This window comes from Electrona antarctica (assembly GCF_951216825.1).
Source record: "Electrona antarctica genome assembly, chromosome: 6".
In the NCBI taxonomy this organism is placed as follows: domain Eukaryota; kingdom Metazoa; phylum Chordata; class Actinopteri; order Myctophiformes; family Myctophidae; genus Electrona; species Electrona antarctica.
The window spans coordinates 36954467-36969365 of record NC_136811.1 but is presented as its reverse complement, the minus strand read 5'-3'; the positions used below and the strand labels follow the sequence as shown (position 1 = coordinate 36969365).

The 14899-nt window shown below is 39.7% G+C and overlaps 1 protein-coding gene across 4 annotated transcripts; it reads right to left on the bottom strand.

The window, feature by feature from the left end:
- Positions 1 to 1335: 1335 nt before the first annotated feature.
- On the bottom strand, positions 1336 to 14783 carry dhdds (dehydrodolichyl diphosphate synthase). Of its 4 annotated transcripts, none has more exons than XM_079504036.1 (9): positions 14708 to 14783; positions 13947 to 14016; positions 11986 to 12102; positions 11344 to 11486; positions 9281 to 9397; positions 7292 to 7393; positions 5638 to 5752; positions 4127 to 4234; positions 1336 to 2177 (listed from the first exon to the last, which is right to left on the bottom strand). In XM_079504036.1, exons 2-9 carry the CDS (start codon positions 14007 to 14009, stop codon positions 1935 to 1937), a joined length of 1008 nt encoding a protein of 335 aa, XP_079360162.1. In that variant the 5' UTR covers positions 14010 to 14016; positions 14708 to 14783; the 3' UTR covers positions 1336 to 1934. The 4 variants fall into 4 exon arrangements, with proteins under 4 accessions (XP_079360162.1, XP_079360161.1, XP_079360163.1 ...); XM_079504035.1 differs by having other exon boundaries at positions 14696 to 14768; XM_079504037.1 differs by having other exon boundaries at positions 14681 to 14711.
- Positions 14784 to 14899: the final 116 nt, after the last annotated feature.

Genomic DNA, 14899 nt, shown 5'->3' with positions numbered 1-14899 from the left:
AAGGAACAGAAAATTTCAAAAAAATTGAATCTGCAAATTATTTTCCCTCCAAGAGGTTACAGAGAGATCGGCTATACGTTTGAGCGGTATAATGGCGAATGTATAACAAGCGAATGTTTTAATACTTTATACACTGAAATATAAGAACGAAACCGGTTTGAACCAGTTTTATATTTTGGAGTCATTCATTGGATGAAATGGTGTCATGTGCTTTTAAGCACCACCCCTACGCCAAAGAGGCAGTTTTAAAAATAAATGCCGATATAAATTTATGTCACAAGGGGGCGTAGTACTACAGCCAGTATGTCTCTTTTGAAAAGATATGCATGTAGGCCTGCTCAGCAAATCGTTAGTTACTTGTCTTATACTTGTATTCAATCTCATATTGTTAGTTGAAGAACAAAACTCCCTCATGAGGAGGAGTAATTTCTTTAAAAGTGCTTTGAGTGAAAAGTACAGTCTTCTGCAGGAGGGAGTGTGGCACGGGTGAAGTGTTACTTAAACGTCATTGTGCTATTATCAAAATACAAGTCAATAATATAATATTCAGTAGTGACTATAACAATGGAATAGTTATTAGAGTCCTCAAATATAGTGGGATGCATCTTGCACAGTTGTGCAAATTACTTGGTGTATTATTATTTGTGAAGATTGATTACACATTACAGCATGGCTATTTCCACACAGGTAATTACAAGTTCTTGATAGCCTAAATATGAGGGTGACTGGAATAAAATACAAATTAATAGTAACTGTAAAATTATTCTCCCAGGACAAACATACCATAAGACCAGTGTACTTGTGTATGATTATTGATAAAATGCTGTCCTTTAATCTACTGTTTGTTGTATATAAATATATAGACATATTCCTTCACCCATCAACCTGCTCAACTCACACTCAAGACTGTCCATGCTGTCTGAGCAAACTTCCAGCACATTCTGTTTTGAACTTTAATTTGTGGATATGTGATTTTTAAGTATGTCTAAAGGTGGCCTTACACTAGCCGATTTTTTTAAATCTGAAATCTGATAGCACCACACACTACAGGATAATCGGAGCGGGGCAGAGCAAATATCAAACATGCTTGATGTTGATCGGGCCGATCCCGATCACGCTTTGAGCGGTCGGGCAACCCCTGAGCGTCAAAAATGCCCGATTATCGGCTAGTGTAAGGCCACCTTTAGTTCAAGTTGTCTCCGTATTGTTTTCCAACTCACTGCAACCAAATTTAAGGCTGAACCATGTTACTCAGTACTATCTATCTGTAAAAACATAAAATGACATTAATAACTTGAAAACACATGTCTCACACACACAGACACACACACAATGTCACAGTCTGTCACATAGCCAATTTAATTTGTTTTAATTAATTTATGACTGAGTGGCAACATGGTAAAAAATGAAGAGTTAAGTGAGTCAACATGGCATTAGCATACAGATAATCACAATTGTGTTCTCACTAAGAAAGCTGGTCAAAATATAGTTTTGTATATTGTCATTTGTCAACATCAGAGACAGATTTAACAATTTACATTGCGATTGAGATAGCATTTTTGGCCACAAGAAAAGCGCTCAATGGTACTGCTTTCAAATTTGTATCTAAAACTTGGGCCCAGTACCTGATATTCTAGTAAGTGGCATGTATTTGACACACAATTTATACAATATATACATCTTTAAGCTACATCTTGACCAGACATGTCCTTTTAAGATCTATAGCCATAAATAAATCCCCCATATACTAACTACAATATAGCCCCATAGGGGTAAAAAAAAATACCCTCTCATCTTTGTATAAATCAATAATACAAAAACAAACTGTTGCAAGTTCGTGTTCGCTCTTCCCTTTTCAACGGAAGTCGTATTCAGAAAGAGGAAGGGAGAGGTTAGCCCCATTTCAACATGGGGGTCTATTCTTTGTAGCTTCTCTATGCCATGGCAGCTTGGCTGGATAAATCACTTAAGAAAGTATTCCTCTTATGCTTCAGTGCTTTTAGGAAGTCCTGAGACCGTTCCTCTCGACAAGCAGTGTAGTTTAACAGTACTTCCTGTCTCCGCTGGGCATCAGCTGGCTTCCCATTCCCATGATGCTGCAGGACCTCTGCTATACAGGCACGATCTGCTTCTAGCTGCAGTCGAGCCTGCTCCTCTCTGTGGAGCTCTCGGGCTTTCTGCAAAGCCACAGATACCACTGCTTAGATCTGGTTAGTTTAATTGACCATATTCACACGGCAGCCATTTGTCTCTATGGTTATGACATGAGTATGACATGAGAGCAAAATGCCTGTGTGAATAAGGTCATTTAATAAAGACAAAAGCTTTACTTCATTTCATTTTGATAAATGTACAGAAAAAGGTTTCCTTGATACAAATTTAAAAGCAAACACAGCATGTATATGGACAATAGGGCAGTGTAAATGGAGAGTTATGTCATGCAACAGATATAACACTAATACACTATACATGGTATGTGTGGTCTAGTCCTATGGAATGCATGTGCTAATAAAAAACAACTTAATACTTCCTAAGGTTAACAACATGAGCATCAAAGCAATACTTTTTATTAACACATTTTATTAGCACAATCCTAGCTGGACCACACATGGGCAAATTACATCATGAACTTGCAACAGGAGATCCCGCAATTGAGTGAAAGATTAACTATTTCTCAGATATATAAAATATTTAAGGTGTTTCTGAGCAAGGGCAATATAATGTATTAAGGCATATAAGTGTTATTAGCCATGGATCCTTTTAAATTAACAAGCATTATTAGCCTTGGGGTTGATCCTTTTTGTTTTACTCTCCTTCAGGGCTCTTAACTGCTTAATGCCTACATCATGTTTCGGTGTGCCTCATCGAAGCATCATGCTCCAAGAGCAACATGCATTTTCATGCCTGAAGTCTTTCCCAGTTCTCCAGGACATTCTTTCCATGTGTTTGTATGTACACAATATGGACTGTATAGACTACTAGACGCTTGGCTTGTCTTTCTGTCATTATTCATGATTTTCAAATATGCTTTTGTTTGCTTGCAATGTGTAATCATTGTATGCTGTTTACAATAACCCAAAAGGAGGATCTTATGTTTGTGGAACATTAAAATGAGATATAAAATATTATCTAAGAAATAATAATTGAATTTAAATAGTTTTACTCTTCTTGTTTGACCTCATAGTACAGTATGCTGTACTATGAGTACCTTGGATTGCAATGCAATCCAAGGTCACTCATTTTAAGAGGGTCATACAGGGATATGTACTGTATAAAGAGCTTAATTATCCAGTTAGACCTCAACTCCTCTGTGTGTGTGTGTGTGTGTGTGTGTGTGTGTGTGTGTGTGTGTGTGTGTGTGTGTGTTATTGGTACTTCCTTTGATAGAGATACAAGTTTGAATTAGGTCTGTTAAACTAGTACTAACAGTTTTATTTTCTGGTACAAAAGAGGTTCAAAGATAAAATAAAAAGGCAATTATCCTGTTTGATTTGTAAGTGAAACATTTTCATATGGACAATAAATATGAAGAAGCTAAAGACATGTAACTTGCGTAATCTTAGCCTGGCTGACAGTGTTTTTGAGCATATTGCATTTATTAACTGCTCCAGTATAACACTTTGGTTGTATTTTGCAGGTGAGAAAGTGTGCAACTGGATGAGTGAAGCAGGGGGTTGCTGAAAAACAGACTCAGCAGTCAGCTGTCAGCAAGCCTACCCTGGATAAATAAAATAATACTATAGATAATAAAATGTCTAACTTTTTTACCCTATTTTTTCCTTTCTAAAAGGTTTAGAAACACTATGTTGGGGTAGAATCTAAGAACAGAAACATTAAAATAGTATTGTGTGTGTTCGCCTTTGAAATCCACATTTCTGGGTTTGATAGCACAGCTTGGTAACAAAGCTGACAGTAGATGACAGTAGGTGTGGCGTTCTACCTCTCTGGTCTAGAGCCTTGAAAGGGGGATAAGACGCCTTTCTAGCTCGGCTGATACGGACAATAAGCCACTCTGACCTACTTACTCTGCTCGGAACGGACTGTTCAAGCCCTGCTCTCCTCCAATGCAGGTATGCTATTTGTGACACATCAACCAAATGTCAACTGAATAACATAGTATACTTACTTGAATCGATCTGTAATTGAATTGATATTGGAGGACGGCATCACACAAGTTCCAGAATGAGTACTCTGGCCACAAGACTGACTGGAACACTATGCACGAGTGAGAGGTCTGCAGGATGGGGGAAAAAAGAAAATGAAAAGAAGATGAATACCTGGTACACTACATCAGGCATGCGGAATAACTAAGTGATGTGAACATGCCATCACATGTGAAACATGTGATGGCGCGTGCAACACACACACACACACACACACACACACACACACACACACACACACACACACACACACACACACACACACACACACACACACACACACACACACACACACACACACACACACACACACACACACACACACACACACACACACACACACACACACACACACACACACACTTCACCTGAGAGCAATATGGATTATTCTGTGAGTTGTTGCTAAGGCCAATTAAGGCCATTATATACAGTATATATAGCTTTTCTTAGATATCACTTTGAGACAGTTGTTAGAGTGTACAGTGTACAGTGTTAGATCAGTTGTCATGGTAACAACTATTGCTCCCGATTCTGCTTGTGGGAATGAGCCATTAATCCTTACAAGATGGTGCCATTTAACACTGGATTAAAATGATTGTGTACACGTCATTAACACAACACACCTGGGCATTCATGTAGGCTTCAACACAGCCGAGTTCACATGCATGTGTTTGCTCAGGCATACTCTGAGAGCTGTATAAGAGTTATACATTCTTTTTTTATATAGTTTTACTGGTGTTAATCCTGGACCCCTATTTCTTCAATTCATCAGGTATTCTCTTAATCTTTGGATTCTTCATTCACAGTAACGCAAGTAATGCTATTTTACTAAAACATTGTATAGTAATAGTATATGAATTGAAGGTGCGAAAAAGTAAATAAATACATACATCTGTAGCAATGAGTAGTAGCTAATCTTACAAAAAACAGGTGCAACAGTGACCCTTGCCAAAAAGAGGAGATCTACAAAGCTTACAACGCGTTGCTATACGATGCGGTGTGAGCTTGTAGATTGGCTATTTTTGGCGAGGGACAGTGGTAGTCCCACGTATGAATCAGGGGACACTTCACCCTTTTTGCAAAAAAATATATGTTAATGACGTTTAGAAGATTTAGAACACTTTCCTGGGGGTCTTTATGTGTGTAATATGTGGTTTTAGATATTTTAGATTTTAGCAGTGAGCCCAGTGTCTGATGTCATGGACAGTGGACACTGGGCAGCCCTCCCTCTATCCACAAGGAGGAGCAGTGCAAAGCATTATGATAATTTTAGTCCAGGAAGTAAGTGAGCCCAGTGTCCATGACATCAGAGACACTGGACTCACTGCTAAAATCTGAAATATCAAAAACCACAAATTACACACATAAAGACCCCCAGGAAAGTGTTTTAAATCTTCTAAACGTCATTAACATATTATTATTTTTGCAAAAAGGGTGAAATGTCCCTTTAACAAGAGGCCAGTCCCATAATCACCTGCCAAAGGAGGAAGTCACTGAGGCGCACTTCTCCTGAGGTGCGGATGAGAAGATCTGGGTTGGGGGAGTTGCTGCTGTACAGACACTCACTGAGCATGGCCTCGGACACATCACTGAGACAGAGACAGAGACAGAGACAGAGACAGAGACAGACAGACAGACAGACAGAGAGAGAGAGAGAGAGAGAGAGAGAGAGAGAGACAGACAGAGACAGAGACAGACAGAGAGACAGACAGACAGACACTTATTAATAGGCTCTTTATTTATTTTTTTATAATATTTATTTTAATTGGAAAAAGCAGTACAATATATACAGCGTTTCTATGTATACATAGGACACAAGTGCAATTCCCAGGATTTCTTTTCACCCCTCTTCCCTCCCTCCCCCCTCCAAGTGACTCCATTTCCAGTGTCTCTGTAACATCCTTGCTTTCTTCAGGACTACATATGGCATCAAGTCAACACTTAACAGGGGCAAAGGGCAATATCGCTTCAGAGTGTACATTTCACAAGGAGAAAAAGAAGAAAGAGTGGGCAGAAAAAGACAAAGACAAAGAAACAACAACAACCAAGAAACGAAAGTATTTACAATATTGCTGAGGGGAACAAAAACAAAACAGCTTTGAACTTCGACCATGAGAAGAGGAAGGGTGTCTTAAACATTTTCTACAAAGATCATAAAGCAGGCAAATAGGACCAGTGAGATCACACAAAGTCAGCTCTCAGAGGGGCAATGTGTACTATCCAGTTGTTCCAAATTTGGTAGAAATGGTCTAGTCTAGTTCTTAGGATGTATGTTAATTTTTCCATTTTGAAAATATCAAGGACTATTCCGCGCCAATCGTCCATTGTGGGTGTGATTGGGGTTAGCCAATAATAGGCTCTTTAATGGTAGCCTGGCTAATAAGCCAGACTAATATCACACAACAAATAGACCCATAAGGGTCTATTTGGTTCCAATTTGTATAGAATATAGTAAGTCCTGTAAGGGTCCGGAAGGAACGCCCTCAAGGAAACCTGAGGGTCACTGGACCCCAACTTTGAGAACCACTTAGCTTGTGCATTGCACGGTATTGTATGTAGAGCTAAATACATTATGATGATAATACCCATGATGATGTTACGTACTACTGTTTATTACATGGCTTGTTTGAATGCTTGATTCTGATTGGTCAATCGCTGAATCCAGCGGTGTGTTATTTCTTGATAACAGACTCTCAGGCTCTATAACAGACTACCGCTTAATCGAAGGCTCAGAGCACCTGGCTGCACTGCTTGGATTTTATGCTGTACCAACATGGCAGTCATGTAAACAAACACACAATGTCATTTAACTAAACCTTGCTCTCAAGAATGTTTTTGAAAACATTTGAAGTGAGAAATAGACTATGCAGTACCCAAAAAATAATTGGAATACTTTCATTACGGTTGTCACTTTTGGGTCAATTTATTAATTTATGTATTAAGTAGCCATGTAATAAGTGGGACAATGTATGGCTAGGTAGTCATTGTTGATAGATAAATCACCCTGTCAGTGTTTTATCTACCTACAATGACCACCTAGCCTTACATTATCCCTTGCATATGTGCCTGGGATGCTGAAAAGATGAATTCACAAGACAGCGGTCGGTGTATCTGAAGCTGGTGCTTACCTTGACTTGATAAGTCCCTGCTCCACTCCCCAAGCCATTTCCCTGACTGCATTGGTGATTTCATATCTTGAGGTGTATGCAAAGCACACATTCAAGAAGCATCTGTTGAACAGGACAGTTTAGAATAACCATTTTGTCAGGAGATGAGTGGTCATGGTGCAGGGTAAAGCTGAGACACAGAGATGAGAACTTTGTACTCAGAATGACAAAGTCTAAGAGGCACATACAAGCCATTCGCAGGTGCTGGGAAGTAAAGATAGTGTGATAACCTTTTTAATACATTATTTCTTGCTGTCAGTGAGTACATTGCGACCAAATCTAGCCTTCGTCAGGTAAAGGTGATCACATACTTATCAGACAGGTTAAAAATAGGTTTAGCTGTTCAGTCATAAAGATTTTTTCTAAATCATGTAGATTATAGGTGAGTATATTCAGTATACATGATTCAACTTTAGTTTATACTTATAACATCACTGAATACACACAGTGTTACATTTCACAGATAGTGTAGGTAGGTAAGGTTCAAACAAAAGTAGCAGAAATATTATGTCTTCATCAGGTCAGGTTGATCCGAGTGTTCTGATATAAATAATAAATATGAAACAACAAATGAACATACACTTACATACATGATGAATAAAACATGTTACTCTTGCGGTTTTTGAGTGGTGCAAACCACTCCAACAACTGGCTTTGTACCCGTGTACCCGTGTTTGTTCGTACCAAAAAATGAGCATGGTTGCTATGGTTAGCAACCAAAAAAACGAGCATGGTTGCTATGGTTAGTATGTGACGTCACTGACGTGCACCACTCAGTTCACACGGGTGTGATTTTTATAAATATAGGTACTTAAAGGGGAATACCACTCATTTTCAACATTTTCTCAGTGACATCACAAAGATGTACTTCATAATGTTACTGATTTTTTTCAGACCTCCAGTTCTAGGCAACACAAAATGGGGGGACTTTATTATTATTTCCACACAACAACTCTAAGGTATATTAATGTTGAAAATGAGTGGTATTCCCCTTTAAAGGAATTGAACATAGAAAATAATTGTACAATATGGCAAGTCCCAAGTCTCCTGTCCCAACCACCAACATCCATGTGAGGGCGCCACCACCATCTCCAACAACGAGACAACCAGTTAGTGTATCACTCAAAATCCCCATACATGGGAAAGCCCATGTGACATCATCAGGGATGGAGATCCCATATGTCATAGTAAATGCAACCTGCTGTCGCAATTAAGCCCATATACAGTATGGAGATCCCTGATGTTATCAATATTGGCCAGCAACTCTACATCTAACCTCAAACCCTTAGATCTCAATATATGGATATACAGGGTATATCTGACGTTCCATATGTTGATCCTTCCACATCCATCCTTCCTCTTCGATGTCTCCCTTTTGATTGATACCTACCTCAAGACGGGCCTGCCCCAAAGTTATTAATGCAGCCGTGCCCGGCAGCCGGCGAAAACTAGAGTTCTCAACAGGCCTGAAAATTAAGGCCCGGCCGTACCTGGGCCCTCATCAAACCCTGTACACTCAAGAGTCAAGACACTGCCCCCGCCGCCACCCTTAGATCTCCATATATGGAGCTGACCTGTTCTGACATTTCCATACTGTATGTTGATCTGACCTCATCAAACCCTGTACACTCAAGACACGCTCCATACATAAAGGGCAATGTCGCTTCTCATAAACAGATATACAATTAGTGCAATATCACCAATATACCCATTTGGCTGGCCAGTTAAAATGCATAATATCCTTTTTTATCCGTTTGATTCTTCGCTTAGTTACTGCACTTTGGCTTTGTAGGGCAGTATAGGTAAAATATAGGTGTGTTCATGTGACCACCAAGCCCCCCAATGCAATAAAAACGTGATCATGCTCGGGAACATGAAAGCAGTCTGTGGTACTGGGTATCTATAGCCTGGGGTATCTATACATGTAAGAATGAATACAAAGTTGCATACTTGTTGTGAGCTTTGGTTGCGACCACAGCTTTGGCGATATGTTGCTGAAGGTCCAGTGGCAGTAGTGTCAAGTCTCCTAATACACGGATGCAAACACCGTGCTTCTCAAGATTCTCCCTGGGGAGGGGGGAGGAGAGTAGGTGGTGAATTGTGATTGATTCATTCATTGGTCAGAAATGTAAACAGCACATGGTACAGTCCAGGGCCATAGAGTAAGAGAGTTACAACAACTCCGTTCACTTCATGGAGCCAGGCTCTTCTACATAGACTTCTATTGAATGGGGACAACCGGAGGTTTCCGGAATGCATTGGAGTCTATGGGCTCGTGCGAGTACATAAACCATGTGACCAGGCTGTTTTCTGCCCCCTCAATGTCGCAACTCTGTCTTACTCTATGGCTCTGGTACAGCATAAAAGGATAACACAAAAACATCATGAGGACTTGTTTCCATTGTGGTTCGATGTATTCAATTAAATTCGTCAACATTATAAAGAATTAACACAATGTCATCAACAAATACAAAAGGAGAAAAGGGAAAAACAGAAGGCAGTGAATAACACCTCCTTTCTATGGGAATTTACCCAGGGGTTGAGCAAGATGTAGCCTACAAGTCAAGAGGAAAGAATTGAGAAAGGTTCTTGATTTGTCACCCAACCTAAAAAGACAACAAAATCCCTGCCTTTCTGCATATGTCCATGTCCTGTTCTCAGGAAGCTCAGAGTGAAGTTGGTTGGGGGTAATTGTCTTGTTTAAAGGCAGTACGCAACTTTAGACAACCTACACAAACCACCGTCTGGTTGCTGAGTCAAACCTGTAATAAACCTGCATGCAGGATTGGACCAGCAACTATATTCATTATTCAGTAATTTGTCAGTCTTTCAATATCTATTGTATGTATCTATTCCCTGAAGAAACTCAGTTAAAGGTAAGTGATTTTCTCTTTATTAAACAGAAAATGCATTTTCAGGTCGGCATATCAATTATATCCAATCGGGATAGAGAACTCACTCAGGAAGTCAGGAATCAGGATACAGATTAAACAAGCAAATTTGTAAGTGATGACTTACAAGTACAGATCTAGGTTCAGTTTTACTGATTTATTTTGAAAAGCCAAACCGGATCCCGAATCAGCAGCCAGGGAATTTGGAAAATTTACACATTTTAGGAATTTATTGATCGTACATCGTACATAGTAGTACAAATACGATAATTATCATACATCTGGCAACACTGACCCTACCTAATCACTTTGTTGTAGGACAAATATAGCAGTGAAAAAAGTCCATCAACAAGCTCACAACTCGCCGTAATGCGAAACATTGTGAGCTTGTAAATTTCACTATTTAAAAAGAAATAATCTACATTTTCACCTTTAATTACATGCCAAAAATAGGGACACCAAGTTTGAGTTTTGCTGTTGTTAATCTTTCGTTTTTGGAATCTTTATTCATCGTGGAAGTAAATACACCATGAATTCAAGCATCCATGGGGTGAGTAACTGTCATTTTGGGGGTGGAGTATTCCTTTAGTTTAAAGGACCACTTCACCACTTTTCAACCTATCTTCATATAATTGGTCCTCACTAATGTTCATGATAAAATGGCACAATTTTGTTCTACTCAGTCTGTGTCTAATAGGGGGGCTGTGGGCAGTTCAGAAACCCGTCCACATAATCGTTAGGCAGATTTTATTTAAACAATATTTAGATTTGTATTATCGTGAGTACGATTGCTTCCATTTTCATATTGCAACTTTTCAGGAATAGAAAGCCTGCAGCTTCTATTAGCTTGGATTCCCCATCGATGATGTCACTGGTGTATGGGTTTCAGACTTTGAATTTGTTTTTGCTATTTTATCATGATCATTAGTGAGGACCAATTATATGAAGGTAGGTTGAAAAGTGGTGAATGTCCTTTAATGGCCAATACAATATTTAATACTTCTAATCTTTCTAAAGAAAGAAGTCATATTAATGATTACTAATATGGGTTAGATGCAGGAGGATCTCTTTTCTCTCTGCAGCAGATTTTTAAGATCCAATAAATATGATTTTGATACTCACTGCTCTTCTAACAGTTTAACAAACTTTTGCTTGGCTAGCTCCATCAATCCATCCACTTCATCTTGGGACCGTTTGAAGTTCTCAATGCTGAAGGCATAAACTGTGACCTCACGAATGTTCAGATGCAAACACCAACGTAGTGCCTGAAGGGGAAAACTAAATGTCACTAAGGCTTTCATCCCCTATCATTATTAAACAGCATCCTGAAAAGCCAATCCACCCTGTACCACCATTCATCATAACCACACGTTTCAATGTGGATTGTGCACTGATGTAACTATGCAAAGGTAATAACATTATTATATTAGCATTATTAACAATGTCAAACAACAAATAAACAAACATTAGTATTGTTTGTTAAGTATCAGTCAATTACGGATAATGTCCTGAAAGATTACATAACATTAAAAGTTACATAGTTAGTCTTAGGCAACTCTAATGTCAAATATAGATCGTACATATCAGCAACATGTCATCCTTGACAACAAATATGTGAAGCAAAAACGTATATGTATAGCGGTCCATCCAGCTCTAGATTGTCACATTTCAGAATGGCCAGTAGAGTAGTGAAATAAGGCAGTCCCAGCCAAAGATTGAGACAAAACTGTCTGGTGGTAATTTTGCCATCTTTCATGACCTTACCTCTGCTAGTTTATTAAAGCCCTGCATATGTCCCTCCTGTCGCTCCACATGTTTCTTACGGGCAAAGCGTCGGTTGCCATCCATGATAAAGGCCACATGCTTAGGTATTGGACCAGCCTGTTCAAGAGAGACAAAGATGGCATTTTTTTATCTCTTGAAATTAGTAATTGCTGCTGATCCCTAAGAGCCAACCACATGTCTCCTCCAAAACACTTGACATCACTTCTTTTCAGCTGACAGTGGGGAGTTTCTCCAGGAGGGCTTAACGCATTTGGAAGAACACGCAATCACTCCCAGTTCCGTTCCCTGCTGAACAGGTGTCCCAACTAACTCCTAACACCAGGGCTCCACCGGTCGCGTCAGCGTCGCGTCTCCGTCACCGTCACCGTCAGGGAATGTTCCCTTTTTAATCAATGAAGGGTGGCTCCACTGCCCGCGTTGCGTTGACGCAGACGCGACACGTGCATTAAAATTGAACCGGTGCGTTTTTTGACGCACGCGACGGAGACGCAACGCGTCCGGTGGAGCCCTGGCGTAAGAGTCGCCAGAGCAGTAATTCCCAATTACAGTATACATGGAATAAAGCAAAATAAAGACTGAAAATGTAATGATGTTTAGGTATTATCATTCTAAACCTATTTTACAGCCAACCAGTTGGAAAACAACACAGATTTGAGGCATTAACCTCTTTGCATTTCTGAGACCATGTTTATGGAAGATGCTTAAACTTGGATTATATTGCTAGGTTGATCATTTCAAATACTCTAGTCTAGGTCGTCCTCAGACGAGCCCTCCATCGTCACTTCCAGTCATCCCGGTTCTCCATACACCCGGCCAGCTCGTTGGTGCTTTACGCTCCTGCGTCTTTCTTGAGTACATCCACATATGTTAATGTGGGACGTCCTCTTGATCGATGCCCATGTGTTGGTTCCCACAGCACTACTTTACTGGCTGGCAGTTCTTGATGTCTTTGGCAGTGTCCTGCTAATCTCATTCTCCTGGCTGCTACTTTCTGGCTCACCCTCATACAGGGTATTGTTGGTAACATGCACAATCTTGCTGATGTCAAGTACTGCACGCAGCATTCTGGTGTAGCACCCGTCTAGAGACTTCTGCAGTCGCACTGCGACATGTTGTGAGCTTGTAGATCCGCTATTTCCGGTGCACAGCATGCTTTGCATTCCTTTCACAGAAGACACGCTGGCTTCTACGGAACTTTATCCATGAGTATTGCATGTTGATTACATTTGACTTTGCTGTTTGTGTACACTGTACAGTCAGTTATACATCATATTGAGTTTTGATGCAGTTTGGTTTCTGTGCTCAGTTCCCTGGGTATTATATTGGTCTCACCCACACAGCTTATTTCATCTTTCCTTTATAGCAGCGGTTCCCAAACCTTTTTGGCCATGCACCCCCCGTTACCTCCTGACCTAGCTGACGCACCCCCCACATGGAAATACAAATTGCATAAGCTATATATATTTCCTATAATGCATATATGAACCTGATTATGGCATATATATGCAGCATAGGCTATATTCTGCATATACTTGCCATATATTGGCATAATACAGTATGTTAATATATTTACTGTATAATAAATCCATAGCACCACCATTAGCCTTTTCATGTCGCGCACCCCCTAGAAGGCACTCGCACCAGTTTGGGAACCACTGACTTTATAGAATTTGTATGTGGAAACGCACACACGCACACACACACGCACACACGCACGCACGCACGCACGCACACACGCACACACACACACGCACACACACACACACACACACACACACACACACACACACACAATTTGTATGACTAACTTCATCTGAGAGCAATATGGATTATTCTGTGAGTTGTTGCAAACAGCGTCAACATGAGTCATTCAGTACTAATGTGTTTTTCTCAGTGTCACTTGAAATTAATTTACAAGCGTAAGTTTTGTAATATTCTACCTTGAGTATGTTGGCTGTGATTTTCTCAATGAAGTTCAGCTCGCCTTCTCTAATCCAGGACATCTTCAACCTTTGAACAAATTGGGGGTAAAAAATAATGCATAATTATAGACATTTTACACATCTGAAGATTCTGAACCATACAGATGGGATAAAATAAGCATGCAATTTTAGCTAATAGGTCTTGGCTAGTACCTATAGAATGGTTGTGATATTACTAGCCCAAAATTTTAATTCGATGTATTTATCGATTATGAAAATGTCAGTACGAGAGTTCAAATTGTGTGCTATGCTATTACGTGTGTGTATGTTGTTATGTATTATATAGCCTACTACTATGTATGTAATACCACAGCTATTCTAGAGCTAGTCCATAAATCAAGATGGCTAAGTGATACAAAAAATAAAAATAAATACAATACATGTACATGTATGTACATGCAAGCCGGGAAACAATTGAACCGCATTTTTGAAACCCGAATAGCTTCTGCATTTTGTCAGCTCAAAATAAACACACATCTTGATCATACACATCATGTGGATTTCTTCGAAGCAGTCAGCTGAGCTGACAAGACATGCAAGGTAAACTGAACGCTGAATTCAGAAATAAATTGCCAACCAAACATTTCAACAGTATGGCAATTGCTTCATTCATTACTTTAAACAACTGGATTGTTCGATCGCGTATAAATAAAGACTATCCGTGTTTAATTTATATTACACGTTGTACAGACCATAGAGGTACAGACCTTCCAACTCACAGCTTTTACGATGACGTTCAATTCCTGGTTTGAGTAAAGTGACGTATGCGACTACTTCCTGTGTAAGTGGAGTAGATCTGTATATCATACGGATGTGCATTTTTGTAATGCATCAACGTTCGTCACTGTGGGAGGTATCAGCTACAAATCTGTGGTGCATGTTCCACCACCCTCCTTTGGGCGGCGAGACTG

Coding starts and splice junctions, on each gene's coding strand:
- dhdds (XM_079504036.1), bottom strand. CDS start 14,009: ATGTCCTGGATTAGAGAAGGCGAGCTGAACTTCATTGAGAAAATCACA. Junction 9,398..11,343: donor GTTAAACTGTTAGAAGAGCA/GTGAGTATCAAA, acceptor CCCCCTCCCCAG/GGAGAATCTTGAGAAGCACG. Junction 4,235..5,637: donor GTGACTTCCTCCTTTGGCAG/GTGATTATGGGA, acceptor CCCATCCTGCAG/ACCTCTCACTCGTGCATAGT.